At 40.8% G+C, this 24,192-nt stretch overlaps 1 protein-coding gene across 1 annotated transcript in view; it reads left to right on the forward strand.

The window, feature by feature from the left end:
* Positions 1 to 24,192, forward strand: part of Setd3 (SET domain containing 3) — a 137,431-nt gene that overhangs the window by 81,172 nt on the left and 32,067 nt on the right. The window contains exon 10 of the mRNA XM_080283360.1: positions 16,634 to 16,819. Coding sequence (XP_080139486.1) covers positions 16,634 to 16,819 — 186 coding nt within the window. The remainder of the gene's footprint in view (positions 1 to 16,633; positions 16,820 to 24,192) is intronic.

Genomic DNA, 24,192 nt, shown 5'->3' on the forward strand with positions numbered 1-24,192 from the left:
TCTTATCCTCGGCCTCCCCCTCCCTCTTCCCCCCTCCACCTCACTCACATACACTCTCTTCGTCAGTCTTTCACCCTCCATCCTCTCCACATGGCCCAAAACTATCATTATCTGTTTAAAATTAACTTTGGCCAATATTTGAAAACCCCTGCCAGTATTACCACACGAATGGGGGGACAGCGGTGTTCCTTCCCCCCCCCCCCCGTAAAATCAGGTACAACAGCATATTAAAGTGGTTGTTATGCAAAAACTTAGATATTCTAGCAAAACACACATTTTCAAGTACTACATATTTTCTTTGAAGTAAATAATGTTATAAGCTTGTAAAAACAAAGGACACTTGCCGTACTTTATTTCACAAACATCAGAAATGTTTTGACATTGAGAGGGCTCTTCTTGCATGCTAAGGGGTCTGTGTATGCAGCATGTGTTAGAAGTGTAATACTGTATGGTAGTGAGACCTGGGGAGTAAAGGAAGAGGATATTCGCAGGCTCAAATGTACAGAAATGACAATGATTAGGTGGATGTGCAGTGCATCCCTGCGTGCAAGGCATGGGGGGGCTGAGTTTATGAGAGGTAGGATGAGACTGGAGTGTATTGGTGATGTGATGAGGAGAGGTAGATTGAGGTGGTTTGGACATGTGGAGAGGATGGGGGATGATGATTGGGTGCAGAAAGTGAGAAGCGTTAATATTAGGGGTGGGGTTGCGAGGGGTAGACCGAAAAAGATGTGGGACGAGGTCATTAAATGTGACCTCAGGTTAAGGGACTGAACAGGGAGACTACCAAAGATCGAGCAGCATGGAGAGCTGCCATTAGGTGACTAAGGCTGATGCTTGCAAACATGTTGGAGCCTTCAAAAATGAAACCAGTAGGGAGAAAACAGAGGGTACAAATGTTTTTTAAGCATAGAAAACAGACTATTGGTAAGTTTTGTAGTTCCATAAACCACATACCATTAGTCTGTAAATACAGTAAGAAATACATTGGTCATATACTGCACGGTTCATCATTTTATATCATCCTTTTCCATAAATTCTAAACTTTTTTCCTAACCATCATCAGCACAAGAATGGGCAGTAAATAACACACACTTTATTTATTTTTTTCCTCCATTCATTCACGGAATTATCAGTGACCCAAAGCCATTCGTAAACAACACTTTCCCACTCTTACTGAAAGAATACAACCTCAGTTTTCCCTCAATACATTTTATGTCAATGGGGTAGTTGCCTTGGCTCTTAACTCCTTAGATATAATCGACCTTCCTCGTTGCTATTTGTCTTTGTAATTCTGTTATATTTCATCATGTACTTGTCACCTTCTTGCTTGGTCATCATCAGAATATGTCCGGACTAGGCCTCTGGCACTTGCTGTAGCTGAATACTATCAGCACATATAGCCTATTCAACCTCGTTGGGAAGAGAAGAGCCTTAAGATTTTGAGAGTTGGCAGATGATTGGTTGTCTGAGTGCATCCTTTAGTAACGATGTACAGTATTTTAGAAGTGAGGCTACAGAACTTGGTCAAATTTTTTTGGCCAATCTGATGGAGCCAGGATTCTTTGGGCTTCAATGATGAGTGAATGGAAAGAGATCCTTGATTTTTTTCCATATTAAGGTAAATTATACATCATTACAACAATACAGTACACCCTCTATATAAAAAAAAACACTTAATGAATTTCGGTTTTAACTACCACCTTGAGCTGGCTGAATGTTTTCTTCATTTAACAAATTTTGTTCAGTAAATGAATGGACACACAGGAAACATCAACCAGTGTGGCGTCCCAACGCACGCACGCACGCACACACACACACACACACACACACACACACCACAGAATGCTGCATCAATCTCTGGGTGACCAGCATCATGAGAGGAGCCATAAATAGAGCCTTTATTGAGAAGAGGGACTTAGATCTAGCTGTATGTTCTTGTGTTCGACTGTATAGCCGAATGGCACTTAATAATTAACAATCTTTTCTCAGTAAAAGCTATGATGCCTGGGAAATTACCGAACAGCATGGTATTGAGCTGTAACGAACTATCGGCTTTAAAGTCGAGGGTCTGGTGTCAATTAGTTCACTATATCTCGGGGGTACTGTATATTGATTTGGCAGAACTATAAATTTCACACTTATCTAGGCCCTTTGATAGACTTTGGAAACCCCCTTTGAAAATTTATCTATGAAAATAACTACCAGTATATATATACAGTAAGCCCCCGCGTTTGGCGAATTTCAACTTGGCGAAACTCACTTTTGGCGGTAGGGTGGCCACGGACCACCGAATGCGCGCTTGGCGATTTGAATTCAAACTTGGTGGTACCCCCCACTCGATGTGCCACAAGAACAGCCCCAAAAGCAGCCACAAGAACAGCCACAAGAACAGCCGCAACCTCCCCAGCCATCCGAACCTCCCCAGCCACCCCAACCTCCCCAGCCAAGCTTCGCTGCCCTCTTTAAGCTGGATGCTTACTTTTCTGGCTTCGATGAAGTGGATGATCGAGACAAATGGTTGCTAAGGGGGTTATGGGGGAGGAGGGGGAGAGTGATGAGGAAAGTGGTGGTAGCAACTAAGCTGCCCCCACTGCCACTCCGACGTCCCCAGCCAAGCAAGCCTATCTTCACTGTATTTACGGTTAGTTACAACCTTTATATCATGTCTTATTAGCTTTATTTATTGTTTATTGGTCTGTTTTCTACATGTGTATTAATATGTGAAGGCAAAAGATTTTATTTCAGCTCGAAAGATGGTGTTTTAGGGGTCAAAAGGGGGACTTTGGCAATGACCAAAGACTGATTGAGGCACTTTATAGGCAATTTATATGGTAAAAAGAACTCGCGTTTGGCGAAATTCGCATTTGGCGGTAGTTTCGCCAGACTAATTGGATCGCCAAATGCGGGGGCTTACTGTATATATATATATATATATATATATATACTGTACAGTAATCCCTCTAATATCCGAACGCCCAATATCCGAACATCCCCACTAACCGGACATAATCCTCCTGGGATCCAATATTGCCCAAATGGGCCAAAATCCGCAAAAAATTCGAAAAAAATCTGACTTTTTTTCCCTCCCATAATTTGAAATTCCCACCTGGCACCAAACAGCTGTTACACCATGGTCCCTTCACCCCTTCCTTCCTCCCCCCTTCCCCCTCCCCTGTCAGGTTGCCATTTGGTATTTTTCATTACCAAGTGTGGGCCAATTTGGTAATGAAAAATTCGTTTGGTAATGCATTAGAATAATGCATTACCAAATGGATTTTTCACATGTATGAGGATACACAGGATGGAGATGGTGGATTGTTTGCTCTCTCTGATTAATCTGCTACCCTACATAGTGTGAAAATAATCAACATAGTGTTAGTTATAAGGAGAGTGATTACATGTATTTCCACTTGTATATATAATTAGTGAAGAATATATGCTAGCTTTACGAATTTGGTAATGAAAAGTTATATTTGACAATGAAAGTTGAGGAGATTGGTAATGTGGCTGTTGCGATCTGGCAACTCTGTTACCCCACCAACATCAACAGTCACAGCTTAACTCCGATGGAGAGCAGATACTCATAACAGTGCAAGCCACAGGTGCTTGTTTTTTGTGAATAAACAGTGAATAAACTGCAATACCTTGCCACTAGAACACACGGGAATTTACAGTGTTGTGCAGTGTTAAGAAATTAGAATTTAGAGTGCAGAGGATTAACTGTGGACTGCAAACTGGCGGTTCAAACCAGTCCAAGAGCAAGGGACTTGTAAGTACCCAGAATGTTTAATATTGTATAAACTCACCTCTAAAACCTCATTTTATGGTTCTTTTGCATTTATTTCAGTCTTTTATGTCCCTTATTGGTGTGATTTGGGTCTTAAATAGGTGCAATTCATGTCCAGAGGGAGTTGTATAGGTGTTTTTCAGAGTTAGGGTCCATAAGTACAAGTCCATAAGCTGGGGCCCAATATCCGGACAGGACCACTATCCGGACCTGCCTATGGCTCTATTGATCCGGATATTGGAGGGGTTACTGTATATATATATATATATATATATATATATATATATACATATATATATATATATATATATATATATATATATATATATATATATATATATATATATATATATATATATATATATATATATATATATATATATATATATATATATATACACATATATATATATATATATATATATATATATATATATATATATATACACTATATATATATATATATATATATATATATATATATATATATATATATATATATATACATATATATGAGGCGTCTAGAACCAAAGGGGCATCGGCGCCAAAATGTACTTTTGAGTTATGACGCTTTAAAGTTGTGTTTATGGCAACGTCATAGCCAGAAGGCAATAAACAAACCTTTTATACATCAAAATGATCATCAGCACCTATGCTTTACATGTAAAGCCAAAAAAACAAAACAATAATAACCGTAACCACAAAATAGGCAGTAAACTAAACCCCCTAACATATTGTAGGGATTTAAAAACATAGCAGAAAAAACATCAACGAATGTATTAATGTACAAAACTTTATTAACTGAAGATTCCAGTTCACTTAATATTATTAAACGAATAATTATTACTGTAATTTCAAGTTTTTTACAACTAAAACTGAAATCAATGCAGTTATTATTTTTCCTCTACCATAATAGATTGAAATAATAACTCTAAAAAAAAAAAAAAGTAGTGTAGTGCTTAAGTAAATTGAGAAGGGGTAGTGGGGGGTTAAATGGTGGGGTCGTCATCTAGGAGAACGACATCCACCTCTGCCTCCTCGGTGCCACGCCCCCTCCCGCTGTCTCCCCTCACCACTCTCTTTTCCTCTTCCTTTCTACCTTTTTCCACTTCTCCACACACTTCTGACACTTACGAGAGGTTATAGGCACCACCTCCTCACTGTAACTATGTGATGAACTCATCTTGTCACCCCCCCTTCAACCCCAATAACAACACCTCATCTTGTCACCAATAATCCACGATAAATGGGGTAAAAATCCAATACGTAATAATCATACACCTCGGTGAACACGGGAAGGAACCTCACCGTCACACCAGGCGGGCCACACGTTTGCTGATTGGCTGCTCTGGGGGAGTGGCAGTGAGTGAGAATGCTGATTGGTTTGGGCTGTGTGGTTTAGATGCCTGCCTGCTCTGATTTGTTCGCCCGGAAGCATGGACAAACCCACGTGACTTTGAGCCCCTCTACCACTGTCCAGAAGGCCGAATCTTGTATGGCAACCAGTGCTGTCACTGAGAAGAGGGTTAAGCCTGTTGTCTCCCATACCTAACTCAAAACCAGTATATTGGTGGGGATGCCCCTTTGGCTCTAGACGCCTCATATATATATATATATATATATATATATATATATATATAATGTATATGTATATGTATATATAATGTATATGTATATGTATATATATATATATATATACTGTATATATACACAACTCAGTCCTCGTAAATCGCGTGTTTATAAATCACGAATTCGTAAATCATGACTAAGTGGCTGTCAGACTGCCGGCACCCTTAAATCGCTGTTAAGTCACGAAAATCGCGGACCTAGACACCGAAGTGGGCCTTTTCCGAAGAGAATCGTAAACCGCAGCATTCAGTTTGAAAATCGCGACCCAACAACCAATCACCACCCATCCCTGGTGGCAAGTGTGCATACTAATGATGACATTGTTGTTGTTCTTCCCGCCAGTCCGCACACTACAGACCATCGCCATGGAGTACAAGAGCTACCTGCCCTTTTTTGTACACCTTGCCCCCCGCCTCCTACTTGCCATGGCCCCTCCCGACCTCCCAATGAAGTGCGTTAAGCAGTATGGCATCAAGAAGCAGCTGCCATTATCATACAGTCGACGTTTGGAGCTCATTTGTCGTGTTGAGAAGGGAGCACCCCCACCTCATGCTGAGAGGTTCTAAGTTCTTCCCAGCACCATCCCACTCCATTCACTTAAGCAATATCGTCATAGGATTAAGGTGAGATCCCTTAACATTGCATATTTGTATTAATACATGCACTGAATATTCCTAAATTTGTATGTTTGTGTTTGATGGTGCCTAGATAGGTGTAGGTAGGGTGCTCGGGGGGGTGGTTGGCCAAAGTCCAGACCCAAATTCATTTTTCACATGAGAGTTATTATTTATAAACCACGGAATTTGTAAATCACGGCAGTGGTCCAGACCCAAATTGCCGTGATTTACGAGGATTGAGTCATATATATATATATATATATATATATATATATATATATATATATATATATATATATATACAGTATATATATATATATATATATATATATATATATATATATATATATGTGTGTGTACATTGGCGGACACAAGGGGTGCTGTGGTTGGACCAGTGTCGCTTACTGTAAAGTATGCTTGCACCCAGTTGGCTTGCGTGGGCCGATTACACTTGGTTCACAGACTACACACACATCCAAAGCCACTCCAACACTACAATTACACATACAAGCACTTCTCACCCTACATACAATCTCTACCAGACAGCTTAAGCCACTTGGGAGAGATACAATGGCTGTATCGTCCCGACTTCGGTCGGGATAGGCCAGTCCTGCAGTGGATACTCAAACGGCTGATGATGATGATGGATTTTATATATATATATATATATATATATATATATATATATATATATACACAGTAATCTCTCTATTATCTGACGTAATAGAGCCAAAGGCACGTCCGGAAAATGGTCCCGTCCGGATAGTGGGCCCCTGCTTGTTGGAGTGGTACTTATGAACCTAACCCAGCCTAACTTTGAAAGCCACCTAAATAACTCCCTACTGGACATGCATAGCACTTTACCTATTTAAGACCCTATTCACACCAATAATGGCCATAAAGCATGAAATAAATGAAAAGGAACCAGAGAATGATGAATTAGAAGTATGGAAAATACTTAGCAGTGTACAGTTTACTTACAGCACGTCTGTGGTCACCTCCTCTAAGGCTCTGGTAGTTTTGAACATGCTCTTGAATCACGTACAGTAATCCAGTGTTGTGCTACACTTAATTCTTTGCACTGTGAGTTATAATTGTTTAACACTGCATATTCTGTTCTTAATTGCACCACGCCAGTTTCAACCGCCACTTTGCGCTACACACTTAATCCTTTGCACTCTAAATTCTAATTTCTTAACACTGCACAACACTGTAAATTCCCTTGTGGTCTAGTGGCGAAGTATTGCAGTTTATTCACTGTTTATTCACAAAATGGAGCACGTGTGGCATCCATCGTGATAATCATCCACCCTCGGCAGTGGTTTGGCAGTAACTGGGGACAGGGTTGCCAGATCTGAGCTCAGCCACATTACCAAACTCCTCAGTTTTCATTACCAAATTTAACTTTTAATTACCAAATTCGCAAAGCTAGCATTTATTCTTCACTAATTATATAAAGTGGAAATAGATGTAATCACTCTCCTCATAATTGACAGCATGTTGATTATTTTCACACTATGTAGGCTAGCAGATTGATCAGAGAGAGCAGACAATCAACCATTTCCATCCTGTGTATCCCCACACATGTGAAAAATCCATTTGGTAATGCATTATTCTGATTCATTACCAAATGAATTTTTCATTACCAAATTGGCCCACATTTGGTAATGAAAAATACCAAATGGCAACCCTGACAGGGGAGGGGGAAGGGGGGAGGAAGGAAGGGGTGAAGGGGCCGTGGTGTAAACACTTGTTCGGCGCCGTGCGGCAATTTCAAATTACGGGTGGGAAAATAATCGGATTTTGGGGGGATTTTTTTTCTTTTTTTTTATTTTTGGCCATTTTTGGGTTCTGAAGGTCCAGGCCCACAATGTCCAGTACTGTAAAACACCGTAACTTCGGACAGCGCCCAAATTTCGGATATTTTGCAAAAAAATGTAATAATTGAAGTTTTCTGGAAAAGCGTGCGATATTTGCAAAAAAATAATGGTATGGGTAGGTACGGTAATCTTTAAAGATTATTATGTATAAGTGCTATTAAACTAGCTTGAATATGTGCGGGTGAAAAAAAGTTTATGAATCAGATGGAAAAAATCGACAATTCCTAACCCTGCAAAACTTTGTTCACACAGAACAAACAGTTTCATTTGTAAGAACGTGATTAGTACGATTATATGTGGAAAAGTGTTGTAAGTACTGGGCAGTAAACTGTTTTAAAATATATACATGCATAATCTTGCTATGACTGTTTTAATGAATATCTCTGTATTTTCTATCTATCTATCTATCTATCTATTGCCAGACACCACAATCCCGCAAAGGGTGGCCATTTGACACTGAGTTAGTTGTTTTACATTTTTCAGAAAAAATTCCTAAATTCGGACAGACAAATTACTGGAAAAATACAGACTATAGGTGTGTGTGTGTGTGTGTGTGTGTGTGTTTTAGAAGCACAGGCCTATTAGGAAAGTGTGTGTGTGTGTGTGTGTGTGTGTGTGTGTGTGTGTGTGTGTGTGTGTGTGTATGTTTTACAAGCACAGGCCTATTAGGAAAGTGTGTGTGTGTGTGTGTGTGTGTGTGTGTGTGTGTGTGTGGTGTGTTTGTATGTATGCATGTATGTATGTATGTATGTATGTATGTTTAAGACCAAAGTGTGTAGCTCATTAATACATTTCATAGTGCTGTCATAACATGTGCCTGCGTGTGCGTGTGTCTGTTGATTTGTGTGCATGTTAGTGGGTGTGAGGTGGTTTGTAGAGTGAGGAGGAGATGCAAGGGACAGCATGGTGGAATGATGAGGTGAAACGAGCTGTGGAACAAAAGAAGAAGGCATATAGTGAATAGTTAGCGAGTAGAGGTAGGGGAGAAGATGAGAGAGAAAAGAGAGATATATGTGAGCAGGAGAAGGGAGGTTAAGAGACTGGTGAAGGAGAGTAAAAAGAAAGTGGATGAAGAGTTTGGGAGGAATCTGAGTGTGAAATGGAGGGAGAGTAAGAAATTGTTTTGGAAGGAGGTAAAGAAAGTAAGGCAGTGTGAAAGGGGAAATAGTAGGGGAGTGAAAGACAGGAATAATAGATTGTTGGTGGAGAAGAGAGAGAAACTGAGGAGATGGAAGGAGCACTTTGAGGATTTGCTGAATGTGGAGAGTGAGAGCAGTGCAAGTATAAGTGGTTGGGGAATGGCTGGGAGAAGAAGAGATGAGAGGAGGGAGGAAGAGATCAGTAGGGCGGAAGTAGTGGAAGTGATGAAGAATATTAAGTTGGGAAAGGCCCCAGGAATTGATGGAGTGTGTGGTGAAATGCTTAGGTATGGGGGTGAGATTGTTGTGGAGTGGATATGGAAGTTGTGTAGATTGGCTTGGGAAGAGGGAAGGGTTCCAGAGGACTGGAAATCAGGTATAATTGTTCCTTTATACAAAGGAAAAGGAGAGAGAGAAGTATGTGGTAACCATAGGGGTATTTGCCTACTTAGTGTGACTGGTAAAATATATGGTAGAATACTCATTGATAGGGTTAGGCATATGACAGAGGAGCTAGTTGGCGAAGAACAAGGGGGATTTAGGAAGGGAAAAGGGTGTGTAGATCAGATATTTGTTCTAAGATGTTTAGTGGAGAAGTATCTAGAGAAGGGAAGGAAAGTGTATGCTGCCTTCATGGACTTGGAGAAAGCTTATGACAGAATAGATAGGCAAGGTATGTGGAAGGTATTAAGAATATATGGAGTGGAGGGGAAATTGTTGAGTGCTGTGAAGAGTATGTACGAGGGAGCTAGGGTTACGGTGCGAGTGGATGGTGAGCTGAGTGAGTTCTTTGATCTCAATGTGGGACTGAAACAGGGTTATGTGATGTCTCCATGGCTGTTTAATATATACATGGATGGGGTTGTAAAGGAGGTGCAGGGTAGGGCAGTGGATGTGGGGATGGCTCTAATGAATGAGGGTGAGATTTGGAAGCTTCCGGTGTTGCTGTTTGCTGATGATACAGTACTGTTGAGTGAAGATGAATGGGAGTTGCAAGGTTTGGTGAATGAATTTGGGACAGTGTGTAGGAGGAGGAATCTGAAAGTTAATGTAAACAAAAGTAAAGTTATGGTGTTTGAGAGGAATGAAGTCACAGAGTGTGGAGTGAGGTTGGATGGTGAGGATATGGAGAATGTGAGTGCATTCAAGTACTTGGGTAGTGTGATGAGTAAGGATGGAACTTTGGGGGATGAAGTGCATGAAAGGGTACAGCAGGGAAGGAAGGTTGTTGGTACACTGAAAGCAGTGATGAGAAATAGGGAGGTGAGTATGGAAGTTAAGAAGTCACTGCATGATAGTATTGTGATCCCTACCCTGACGTATGGAAGCAAGGCATGGACCTTGCAAGAGGGGAACAAGTCAAGAGTGAGAGCAGTGGAAATGAGTTACTTGAGAGGAGCATGTGGAGGGACAGGTTGACGAATGAAGAAGTGAAGGAACGCTGTGGGGTGGATGTGGATGTGGTTGAGAAGATTAGGAGAAATACACTGAGGTGGTTTGGACATGTGAAGAGAATGGAGAATGAAAGACTGACTAAGAGGGTGTATGTAGGTGAGGTGGAGGGAGGGAGAGGGAGAGGTAGACCGAGGATGAGGTGGAGGGATGGAGTTGAGATGTATATGAGGGAGGGGGGGGTGAGTTGGGGGGAGGGTAGTCAAATGGTGGCTGACAGAGCGACTTGGAGGCGTTTTGTCTGCGGCCACCCTTTGTGGAATTAGGGCATCGGGCTATAGATAGATAGATAGAAGTATGCATTTGTTGAGTCAGTGAGATATCTACTTGATAATTACGTGAAGTTTTGGTTAGGAAAAAGGGATCAGTTCCCCTTACAGTTTGGAATGTATGCAGTGCATTTTTATATATTTTTTTCGTCTGAAAAAGTTCTTGAAGAGTTCTTAGTTATATTTATGGCCAGAATACCTCACTACAATGTGATATGATGCATCTTAATGTGATCTCAAATTATGAGCTCAAAAAAGAAGATATTTTTGGATATTTTTCTTTATATTTGTATAACTTGGGCCACGAGTGCACAATATTTTTTTTGAGATTTTTTAAAAACTTTTAAAGTGTCCGAAGTTTGGCCAGTGTGTCCGGAGACAGGTGCTATTAACCTTTCTCATGTTTAAAGGGCAAATACTTGGATGTCCGAAGTTTGGAAGAGCTGTCCGAAGTTAGGAAATTTGTTCCTAACTTCGGACACTTGAAAATGAAAAATAAACACGTGAGTTTACCGTAGCTAATTTTTTTTATTATATGGACTCAGTAGGTACTGTCCCTGGCTACCACAGGACACCAACAGGGATAAAACTGCACCATTTTACACAGAGTTATTCATTAAAACACATGAAAAGTGTCTGAAGTTAGGGTGTTTTACGGTAAGTGAAGTGTCCGGAAGGTGGGCATCCGGATAGTACAGGGATGACTGTATGCACTCAGTCCTCGTAAATTGCGTGTTCGTAAATCACGGCTAGGTGGCTGTCAGACTGCTGGCAACCTTAAATCACTGTTAAGTCACGAAAATCGCGAATCTAGGCACCCAAGTGGGCCTTTTCCTAAGAGAACCGTAAACCCCGGCATTCAAACTGAAAATCGCGACCCAACAACCAATCACCACACGTCCCTGATGGCATATGTGCATACTAATGCCGCCATGTTGTTGTTGTTCTTGTCCCTCCAGTCCGCACACAACAGATCGTCACCGTGGAGTATGAGAGTTATCTGTCTTTTTTGTGCAACTTCCCCCCGCCTCCTACCTGTCATGGCCCCTCCCGAGCCCCCAATGAAGCGCTCTAAGCAGTATGGTGTCAAGAAGCTGCCGCAGTTGTCGTACAGTCAATGTTTGGAGCTCATTTGTCGTGTTGAGAAGGGAGAGAAGTTTTCAAAGCTGGTGAAAGAGTTTGGGAAGAACAAGTGCTGAGAGGTTCTAAGTTCTTCCCAACACCACCCCACTCCATGCACTTAAGCAATTTCGTCATAGGATTAAGGTGAGATCCCTTAGTACATGCACTGAATATTCCTAAATTTGTATGATTGTGTTTGATGGTGCCTAGATAGGCGTAGGTGCTGTGGTGGCGAGTTGGCCAAAGTCCAGACCCAAATTAATTTTTCACATAAGAGTTATTATTCATAAATCACGGAATTCATAAATCACGGCAGTGGTCCAGACCGAAATTGCCGCGATTTACGAGGATTGATTGTGTATATATATATATATATATATATATTTATAAATATAAATACTTGTATATATATAAATATATATATATAAAATTATATAGATAGATAGTTTTATATATATATATATATATATATACATATATATATATATATATGTATATATATATATATATGTATATATATATATGTATATATATATATATATTTATATATATATATATATATATATATATATATATATACAGTACAGTATATATATATATATATATATATATATATATATATATATATACAGTACAGTATATATATATATATATATATATATATATATATATATATATATACAGTATATATATATATATATATATATATATATATACAGTATATATATATATATATATATATATATATATATATATATATATATATATATATATATATACATACATATATATATATATATATATATATATATATATATATATACTGTATATATATATATATATATATATATATATAAAATTTTCATTTGCACCATCTTATTTTCAGAAATAGTAACTGTAACCAGTCTACTGCCAGCTTTCAAAAGCTTAACCCCTACACCGCGGGCATGTTTACCGATGTTTTGCGTGTGCCGCGGGGTTATTCGGGCTCCGACAGACTCTCAAAAAATATTTGCCAAAAATCAGTTATTAGTCCTAGAATATTAAAATTACATATGCTTATGCCACATACCGTCAGCTTTCTCCTGGAATGTTTGTTGAGCCTTCGTCAGTTACGTAGGACTTGTGGAGACCTCTGAAGTTGGGTAACGAAGTCTCCACTTTACACTTCCCGACAACCCGTAATATGATTACCACAGCCAGATATTAACACTATAAACACTACTCTATGATTTTCAAGTAGTTTGGGATCCATACTCCAAAAAAAAACCCACTGTGAAAGCAATGAAAATTATGAGCGCGTCTGACCGCCGCACTTGCACTAGTTCGCTCTTGGTACTCTGTCATTTATTATTCATAAAACCCCTCACACTTTATATTTCTATTACTATATAACACTTATATATATCTACAGTCTTTATCCATAAGTTTCCCTCAGTAGTATTAGTTTATTGTCACTGTAGGGATTCAATTTCTTTCAGTAAAATACATAGCATTCACTTTCTCGTCCTGTATACTGGCATTGAGAGTGAATGTCACTTTCATCTTCACTCTCATAACTCATAGTATTCAGACATGCTAGAGTGAAACTTTCACTTTCATTACTCGTAGGGTATATACTCGTATTCTTATAATACTACTAATTTACATTTCTATTTACGTTCTCTATTTTATTTACGTTATTTACATTTCTATTTTATTTACACTGTGTTATGCACTGTCACTTGAAGTAACTTATAAAACAATTTTCCATTGTTCACGTATATTTACATTCATTGCTTTCACTTGCTGTTTACACATTATTTACACATTATTTACAATTCCACTTGCACTGTTTTACTCAATAGAAAGATCGTAGTCACTCTTTTATCAATTGTCAGCCCTTTACCTCTTTCCACACGAGGTTTAGTAGGGGGTAAAGGTCACAGGGCCCATTGCATGGGGGTGAAAAAGGCCCTGAAGTCAGCAAGAGGAACAGACGTACCTCTTCTTTGGAAGATGAGAGAGAACTGATAAGGGAGGGCCGGCCCGGGTAGAGGCCTACTTAGGGGATATTCAGTACTACCAACGTAGCTCTTGAAACAGCTATGTATTTCACTGAAATGATTGGCAGGAAATCTAGACAATACATTATAAATTAGGTAGTTCCAGGTGAATGTAAATATCACTTAGGCTTCTCCCTTCCCTCCTTATATGTATATTTATTACGAAAATAGATTATATGGCATATTTCAAGGGGAAAAAAACAGCGAAAATTAGCGAACGAGTGCACGTGAGGTGTTGTCAGGTGATAATTAGCCAATTCCAGGTGTATGGCACTCTCACTTACCTTATTTCTTTCTTGTATATATTATTTGGTATAAGAATAGGGCATAGGGCTTATTTCAATGGATGAAATCAGTGAAAAATTCCAGGGAAGATTTACTTAGCGTAGCACGGCCGGGCAGGCGAGAGGATAGGGTAATGGAGGGGGGGTAGGGAGGGGAGTCAAGAACGGGGAGAAATGGCTAAATTGTCAACAATGGATGGGAGTACCGATGAGATTAGGAGTGCTGACTAGTGTTGGACATTGGCAGTACTGATAGATGATACAAGCCCCCACTTGGAAGCCCGGGTGAATTCAAAATAACACAGAATCACAAAAGCGACGCCCCAAGGTATGATCCCTTGCTCCCAAGCGTCACGAAAGTGACGCCCCGCGGTTAAGGGGTTAAGGATCTTCTCTTGTTAGATGAGATGAAGTAGTTCATAGTCCTTGTAATTTAACTCCAAATCTATGGTCACGGTACAGTTTTCACACTCCATTGTCGTTGTTTTATCCTCTGTGTTACTGGTTTTTGCCTCTGTCTTCTTGGATTTGAACCTCAGACACTGCTACTGATACAAGCAATACCTCATCTGACTCCTCTGTTAATTCAGCAGTTGCCAGATCATCCCCAACATAACTCTGTCCTCTCCATATATATATACAAGTTTACAGATTAGAAATATCGCTTGTTAGCACTTAATTTAGCTCCTTCAGGTAGAATTTTATTATTTAAACTGATGCAGGTATTACCCCACCAGGTATGCTGATATTACCCAACCATGGAACAAGGCCAACATATCTGTGTAGTACTAGTTATCAGCTGACCGTTTATGGGTTAAAGGTTCCTTATAGAATCCATAGTAAGTAGGAGGTATAAAGGTTTCATTCAGGTGGATTTCTGTCTGGATGCCACACAACCTTCTTTCTCAGCACAATTTTCAGTCTTTGAAACATCTCATGTCTTTTTGTTAGTCAGCAGTGTGCAACCTAATGAACCCAAAATTTATTACAAACTGAATGTATTATATGGAACACAGTCAGTATTAGGAAAAAAATATTTTTCTAAAGTGTGTGTGTTTTTTTTTTTTCTGAATTAAAAAAAAAAAAGACTGCCATGATTAAACAATTTTGGATAGGGGAATCTGGGGAACACTTAACCCTGCTAGAAACCCCGTTTATATGGTTACTACCCAGCATAATAAATGGTTTCATGGGTACGGGAAACCATTTGGCTTGTCACTCAGTGTAGAGATCATATGGCAGCTCTACATTGAGTGAGTGGATGATGGGCACCCTCTCCTACCACAAAAGTAGAGTGACACAAGGAAGAAAAGTAGCTGGTGCAATGAAGGCCTTGATAAGAAACAGAGGCTTGTGTGTTGCAGCTGCATGAGGCTCACATGAAGGAGTGTTAGTGCCAACTTTAACATGGATGTGAGACTATGGTGTGGCATGAAAATAAAAAGTCAAGAGTAAGAGCAGTGGAGATGGGACTGCTGAGGAATGTATGTGGAGTACAGAGGGTGGATGGGATACAAAATAATGTGATTCGTGAAAGATGCGGAATGGGGAAGTTGGTGGACACCAGAATCGAAGAGAGTGCACCGAGATGGTATGGTCATGTGGAGAAATGGATAACAATAGAGTGGTGAAAAAGGTATATCTGAGCGAATTTGAATGCAGGAGTTAACCGTTAACCATTACTCCCAGTCCTTCATTTATGCAACAGGTCACCTCTGGAACTGTCTCCCTCTGTCTGTATTTCCTGCTTCCTATGATCTCCAGTCTTTCAAATGCAGTGTGTCCAAGCATCTCAAAATGAATTTGGCTCTCGCATGTATTTTGATTTTCTTTTGGAAGGAACAGTTATTGTGGGCTTGTGGCTTTTGCTTCCTTCTTCTTCGCATTAAAAAAAAAAAAAAAAAAAAAAGAGGTAGGCCAAGGAGAAGGTGGAGAGATAAGGTGGATGAATGTGTGGCGAAGAGAGTTTTGGAAGTCGGTGAGGCTAGGGAACTGACAGGAGATGGAGCTGGCTGGATGAATGTTGTGAGGAGAAGTGCATGATCAGGGATTTTGGCACCCCTTTTCAACATGGCAGCGTTTGGATTGACTCTATCGGATATGATTATGTGAAGCTACAGAACGTTTTTTGGCGTATCCAATAGAGCCAGGATTCCGGGGGCTTGAATGATGAGTGAATGGAAGCATGGTGCATTGGCTTGGGCAAATTTGTTTTGTCTGGACTTTGCTACTCCTCACCCTGCCCTAGGGTGGGAAAGAAGGTCCGGATGATGATGATGATGATGATGATGATTATGATTAAAAAAAAAAAATTGCCAATACTACCCCACAAATACAATAATACCCCATTATACGGTATCACCAGACTGAAGTGGTTAATATCCCTATATATGCTTTCCTCCCCAGAGAACCCCAGTGACAGTTTAGGAGTGAAGCTTGGAGTGAGCAAAAAGGACCCACTCTACCAAGAAAAGGTTGATTTACTAAACTGCCTTGGTCTACCCTCCTCTGGGACCTTCCTCCTGGTGCCTGGGGCTCACCCAATCTCGCCCGCACTCCTCGCTTTCACTCGCATCTTCAGCATGGATAAGGGTAGGTCATAAGGTGCTGGTGAAGGGATGTGGGTGGTGGTGGTTGGGATGGGTGAATTGATGATAGTAATGATGGTGGAGTGGGGGATGGGGAAGGAGAAGTGAGAAGAGATGGAAGAGAGGGAGCAGATGGATGGTGGTGGTGGTCGGAGTGGTTGATTTGGTAATAGTAGTGATGGAGAGAGGTGGTGCTGGAGAGGTAAGAGGTAAGGAGTAAGAAGGGATAGGAGAGAGGGAGGGAGAAGATGAATGGTTGTGGCAATGGGGGGAGGGGGAGAAATAATGATGATGATTGTTGTTGAGTAAACTTTGTCCTTCTGGCCAAGTAGACCTATTGACTGCGGGCAAGCATTCTCCCCAGCAGGGCTATCACGTGCAGTGAGCCGATGTTATTTGCATTTACATTCAGTAGGTGGTGGTGACTGTCATCCACTCACTTGATGTTGTGTTGCCTACTGTACTTCTTCCTTCACCTTGATCATTCCTTTTCTGTGTCTGCCCTCTTTTCCTATTTCTGCCATTTTTCTGTCACATTTTGTTACCCTTCTTTCCTCTTAAGGTGACTTTACATTGAGTGACAAGTCTGATGGTTTCCTGTAAGCCAGAAAACTACAGTAGTTACAACACTGGGCAGTAACCACATAACCATTCCATACATGTTCCCTACATGTCAACACGTGGGTTGGTGGAGGGTTAGTGCCCCTCCCTGTAAAACAACTAACTCAAAGACAAATGGCCACCCCGTACATGATTATGGCATCTGGCTATAGATAGATAGAGGCAAACATATTTAACAGGACCATCTTATATTGCTTCACATCAGCTCGTGGTTATGTGGTTACCATCCAGCATTAAAATTGGATTCCTAGGTTACAGGAAACCATTAGGCTTGTCGCTTGTTGCAGAGCCACCGGAAGTGGAAAGAAGAATATTAAAAAGCGACAGGAAAGATGGGAGAAATGGGAAGACAGGAGGGCAGACTCAGAAAAAAAATGATAAAGCTGGAGGAAGAAGTAGGCAGCATAACATCAAGCGGGTGGATGGTGGTCACCACAGCCTTCCACCAAGTGGGTAGATGAAGGTCACCACCACCTACCACTAATTGGTGATAGTAATGGTAGGGAATAGTGATAGTGGTTGGGAGGGAAGGATGAGTGAGAAAAAGGAAAAAGAGAGAGGGAGGTGCTGGTGGTGGGTATGGTGGTGGTGTTGGAATGGAGTAAGATGATGTACAGTTGTATAGGCTAATAGCAGTGGTGTTTGTGGTGATTTCAATTATTGGGTTGACAGTCCAGAGTCAAAACCATTTTCTTCAGAATTCCTTGAGTTGATCACCCAGAAAATTTTTTTCAGTCATGAGTACTCCAACTCATGTCTCAGGACATGTCCTTGACTTGAGCTTGTCCCCTGTTGGTTGCAGGAGCGTATCAGATGTGGAGGTTGACTCATTTGACCCCCTCAGCTCTGATCATGCTCTGATCACTCTTAGTTTTGATGTCCCGAAATCCCCTTCATATAAAAAGGTCATCAGGTTCAGAAATTACACAAATCTTGATCTCCAGTTGATGTGTCTTGAAATTGATCAGCGTTTAAACCACATTGATTCTTCAAATCTTTCTTCAGATGAATTAGTTGATATTTACAACAACGAGCTTAGGTCAATTTTTGACCATTATTGTCCTGAGGTAGTAAAAACAATAACTGTACTTGATAATTCTCCATGGTATGGTCCATCCATTAATTCTTTGCATAGACAACGTAGAAAGGCAGAACATGAGTGGTGTTTGCAGCGGACCGAAGTAACTCGTTTACGTTATGTTTTTTGCGAGGAGCAGTCGTTCACACTGTAAAAGCCCAAAAGGCTAAGTATTATCAAAATAAAGTTGATCCATGTTGTGGGGATAAAAAAAAACTGTCTACAGTTGTGATCAGTTTGGTTGGTAGGCGGAATGTAATTGTTAAACCAACTTCTGTATCTGATGCCCAATTGGCTTCTGATTTTGCTTCATTTTTTACAACTAGGATATCTCACATAAGAAGTGGTTAAGGCAGTGTACTCGGTTGACTTCCAGCCACGGTGTGCCGGGGATCATTTGCTTTCAACATATTATCTACTGGATGTAAACAAAGTCAAATGTTACATCAGAGAACTTAATAAAACATTTTGCTCACTCAATCCGTGTAACATGTCACAACTGCCTGATGTGTATGAGCATGCTGCAGAATTTATCTGCAACATAATAAATAGATGCTTCTTAGAAAGTAATTTTGTGCAGTCTGAGAAACGTGCTTTGCTTAGGCCCCTAATTAAGAAACCTGGCCTTGATGTCAAGAGCATGACAAATTATCGTCCCTCTCTAACCTGTCTTTTTTATCCAAGATTATTGAGCAGGCCATACTCGATCAACTCGTACCACTACTGAAACACAACAGAGTTGTTCCTGTTGTTTAGTCAGCATACAGAAAATACCATGCAACTGAAACTGCACTAACAAGGATTCATAGTTACTTGGTGGCAAACACTTGTAGTGGGATGTCCTCCCTCCTAGTTCTGTTGGATCTGTCTGCAGCTTTTGATACAGTAGATCATAAACTGTTGCTGGATGATCTGTATTTTTATGGCATTCGTGATAGTGCCCTTTTGCTCCTTAAGTCGTATCTGTCAGACGGATCTCGGAGAGTGGTTGTTGATTATGCTAGCTCTGATTCTGCTCCACTTCTATTTGGAGTCCCTCAGGGATCAGTTTTGGGTCCAATTCTGTTTACTATCTACACAAGTAGTTTATCGTCTCTACTTGATGCTCATGAGGTGTCCTATCATTTTCATGAGATGACACCCAGCTCTATGTTAAGATGTCAGATATCAACGATGCTAAGACAAATCTTGATTCTTTATCTATCTATCTATCTATTGCCAGACGCCTCAATCCCGTTTGGGATGGCCACAAACAAATCGCCTCCACGTCGCTATGTCCCCTGCCATTTCACTGCCCTGCTCCCAACTCACACCCCCCTCTCTCATATACCTCTCCACCCCATCCCTCCATCTCATCCTCGGCCTCCCCCTCCCTCTTCCCCCCTCCACCTCACTCACATACACTCTCTTCGTCAGTCTCTCACCCTCCATCCTCTCCACATGACCAAACTACCTCAGTAGGTTCCTCATAACGCTTCCTATCACATTCACATCCTCACCACAACGCTCCTTTATATCCTCATTCGTCAGCCTTTCTCTCCATGTGACTCCACAGGCTCCTCTTAAATAACTCATTTCCACTGCTCTCACTCTTGACTTGTGTCCTTCCAACAATGTCCAAGCTTCACTTCCATACGTTAGAGTTGGTATCACAATACTGTCATGTAGTAACTTTTTCACTTCCATGCTCACTTCCCTGTTTCTTATCACTGCTTTCAAAGAACCAGCAACCTTTCTTCCCTGCTGTACCCTTTCAAGCACTTCACCCTCCAAACCTCCATCCTTACTCATCACACTACCCAAGTACTTAAACATACCCACATTTTCCAATTCCTCACCATCCAGTCTCACTGTACATTCACTGACTTCACCTCTGTCAAAGACCATCACTTTACTCTTCCCTACATTCACCTTTAGATTTCGTTTCATACACACTCTCCCAAACTCATCCACCAAGCCTTGCAGCTCCCCTTTGTCTTCAGTCAACAACACAGTATCATCTGCAAACAACAGTACAGGGAGTTTCCAAACACTATCCTCTCTCACCAGGGCCACTCCAACATCAGCTACCCTACCTTGTACCTCTTTTATTACCCCATCCATGTACAGATTGAACAACCATAGAGACATGACACATCCCTGTTTCAACCCAATCTTCAAAGAAAAAAATTCACTTAGTTCACCATCCACACGCACTGCAGCCTTAGCATCATCATACATACTCTTCACAGCATTCAACAACTTCCCATCTACTCCATATATTCTTAACACTTTCCACAATCCTTGTCTATCCACCCTGTCATGTGCTTTCTCCAAATCCATGAAAGCCGCATACAATTTCTTTCACTTCTCTAGAAACTTTTCCACTAAAGATCTAAGAATGAATATCTGATCTACACAACCTCTTCCCTTCCTAAAGCCTCCCTGTTCTTCTCCAACTAATTCCTCTGTTCTTTCTCTAACTCTGTCAATAAGTATCCCACCATACACTTTTCCTATTATACTAAGAAGACAAATGCCCCCATGATTACCACACACTTCTTTTTCCCGTTTTCCTTTGTACAAGGGAATAATTATACCTGACTTCCAATCCTCCGGGACTCTACCTTCCTCCCAGGCCAATCTGCGCATCTTCCACATCCATTCTACTACTATCTCTCCCCCGTGCTTCAGCATTTCACCACACACTCCATCAATTCCTGGGGTTTTCCCCAATTTAACTTTCTTCATTGCTTCCACAACTTCTGTCCTACTGATTTCTTCCTGTCTTCTCACCTCCCTCCTTCTCCCAGCCATTCCCCAGCCACTTTTACTCGCATTACTTCCATCTTCTATGTTCAACAATTCCTTAAAGTGTTCTCTCCATCTGCTCACTTTTTCTCGCTTCTCCACTAGTAATCTACCATTTTTATCTTTCACTCCCCTGCTAACCTCACTTCCACCCTGTCTTACTCTTTTCACCTCTTTCCAGAACATTTTCTTACAGTCCCTCCACTTTACACTCAAATTCCTTCCAAATTCCTCATCCACTCTCTTCTTACTCTCTCTTACTAATCTTTTCACCTCTCTCTTTCTTTCTTCATATAACTCTCTCTTCTGCCTCTCAACTTCTTCCACGCCCCTATTTCTTATCCATTCATTGTATGCTTTCTTCTTTTGTGCCACAGCCTGTTTCACCTCTTCAGTCCACCATGCTGTTCCTTGCACCCCCCTCCATCTTCTCTTCCTCCCACACACCACATCACATGCTGCACATGTTTCTTCTGTAAATATCCTGCACACACCTTCCACGTCCCCCATCTGCTCCAATTCATATTTGCCCAATCATTCCTTCACTTCTCTCTTATACTCTGCCTTTTTCACATCCTCTTGCAACCTTTCCAATCTCCTTGCAACTACTCCTTCCTCTCGTCTTTCCCTTCTTCTATTCCTCCATCTTACTTGGATCCTAATTCTGGCCACCACCAAGTAGTGGTCAGAAAGTCCACTCCCCCAAACCTCTATAAGCTCTTGCATCCATTACACATCTTCGCATCCTTTCATCCACACACACATAATCAATCATTGCCTTCCTTTCATTCAGTTCACCACCCACCCTTCTCATCACTCGCCATGTATACCTGTGGATCATTTTATGCCTGAAGAGGGTATTGGTTATCACCAACCCCCTCCCAGCACAAATGTCCACTAACGCACTCCCATTCTCATCTATCTCAGCAGGCACACCCCACTCACCAACTATTCCGTCCGCCTTCACATTCCCTACTTTACCATTCATATCACCGATCAAAAACACTCTCTCATTCCTTCCAAACTTTTCCATGCACACTTCCACATTTGTCCAGAACTCTTCTCTCACTCTGCTAGCACGATCTTGCATTGGCGCATACACACACACAGTCTCCCACATTTGTATTCCAACTTTCAACTTTACCCACACAGTCCCTGACCCAACTGATCCATACTGTCTTATGCTCTTCTTCAATCTTTTACTCTCGACTATACATACTCCTTCCTTTGCCCTCTAATTCTCACCTACTCCTGCACATATACCCCATCCATACTCCCATTCTCTCACACTTTCTCCTCTCCATTTTGTTTCAGTTATTCCACATACATCCACTTTTGCACCCTGAAGCACCTGGACAATGTCTTTCTCTCTCACCTCATCATTCGCTCCTCTTACATTCCATGTAGCCATTACCAAGTCCTTTGTCCAGTCCTGGGTCGTCATCGTTAGGTCAGTCCATGTCCGAGGCTTCTTGTTTGTTTTTTTAGTTAGTTGTTTTCCGGGGAGTGGCACTAACCCTCCGCCAACCCTTTCAGTCTCCTTTTACAACAAGCAGGGATACTGGAGTAGTATTCTTGAAAAACCCCTCTACCCCCAGGGGGGGCTAATAGGAAACTTAAGCTGAATGATGGTAATACTGGGATCATTATCATCAGAGGAAACAGGAGGAGTGATGACACTGATAATGCCTTGGCTATGAACATTGGCATGTCACAGCTTCATCCAGTCAGCTCTGTTCGAACTCTGGGTGTTTATTTTAATTAAAAGTTAAAGTACATAGAACATATTAATCAGGTTGTCAGAGGGTGTAACTTGCATATCAGAAATCTGTACTCTGTGAGAAAATTCCTGAATAGACGGTGCCTCTTAACGTTGGTCCATGCAGTGGTCTTGTCTTGTGTTGATTATTGTAATTCACTGTGGGTTGGTCTTCCAAATAATATACTAACAACAGTCCAGTCTGTGTTGAACAGGGCAGCACGGCTTATCTTTGATCTCCCCCTGAGAACCTCAACTACCCTATTTCTGATTGAGTTGCATTGGTTACCAGTAAAGGCTAGAATTGAATTTAAACTGTGTCTTATTACATTCAAGGTTCTTAAGTTTGGTGAACCGAAGTATCATGCTGAATTGTTAAAACTCCCATTGGCACGCCCGGGTGTGATGTTACACAGTGAAGATGATTCCTTGCATCGTGACGAGCCAGGAGCTATTCACCAGTCATCTTTCTCTGATTGTTCTTTTGTGTATACTGTAGAGCTCCAAGATTATATAACAGATTGCCATTGTCCACAAGACAACTCTCTTCCATTGAATCCTTTAAGAGATAGCTGAAAGCATTTCTTTTTTCAAAATGCTATGACCTGGAGAGAGGTACTATGATGGATGATTGTAGGGTTTAATTATTGCCACTTTCATATATACTGTATATGTGATGTAGCTTGTATTATGTACGAGAAATGTCACGTTTCTTGTAATTGTAAAAATAGTGTGTGTGTGTCGAATACTAGTGAATTCCCAAAGGAAGAACTGGCACTTTTGATAAACAGAAGGCCAGATTATTATTATTATTATTATTATTATTATTATTATTAGCTGTAGGTTCATCTGAAACTTGAACCTGGTGGACTACAAGCTTAAGTTACTCTTGTCCTGCAGTCTGCCATCCTCCTTTTGGGGGAAGGGAAGTTCTGTACTATAGATAAGGGACATTTGTATAACAAGACAGGTGATTCACCCAGTTATCGTTTATTGGTGCCACCACATGAAACTGTCCCACTCTAAGAAATAAGAAGTTGATGAAGAGGTAGAAGTACGAGGCCTATCCAAAAAGAAACCAGACTTTTTAAATAGCTCGCCGACAAGCCGGCATAGCATGCTTGCAATG

This window comes from Coenobita brevimanus, chromosome 97 (genome assembly GCF_032717465.1).
Source record: "Coenobita brevimanus isolate Jiangsu-jjx chromosome 97, ASM3271746v2, whole genome shotgun sequence".
Lineage (NCBI taxonomy): Eukaryota > Metazoa > Arthropoda > Malacostraca > Decapoda > Coenobitidae > Coenobita > Coenobita brevimanus.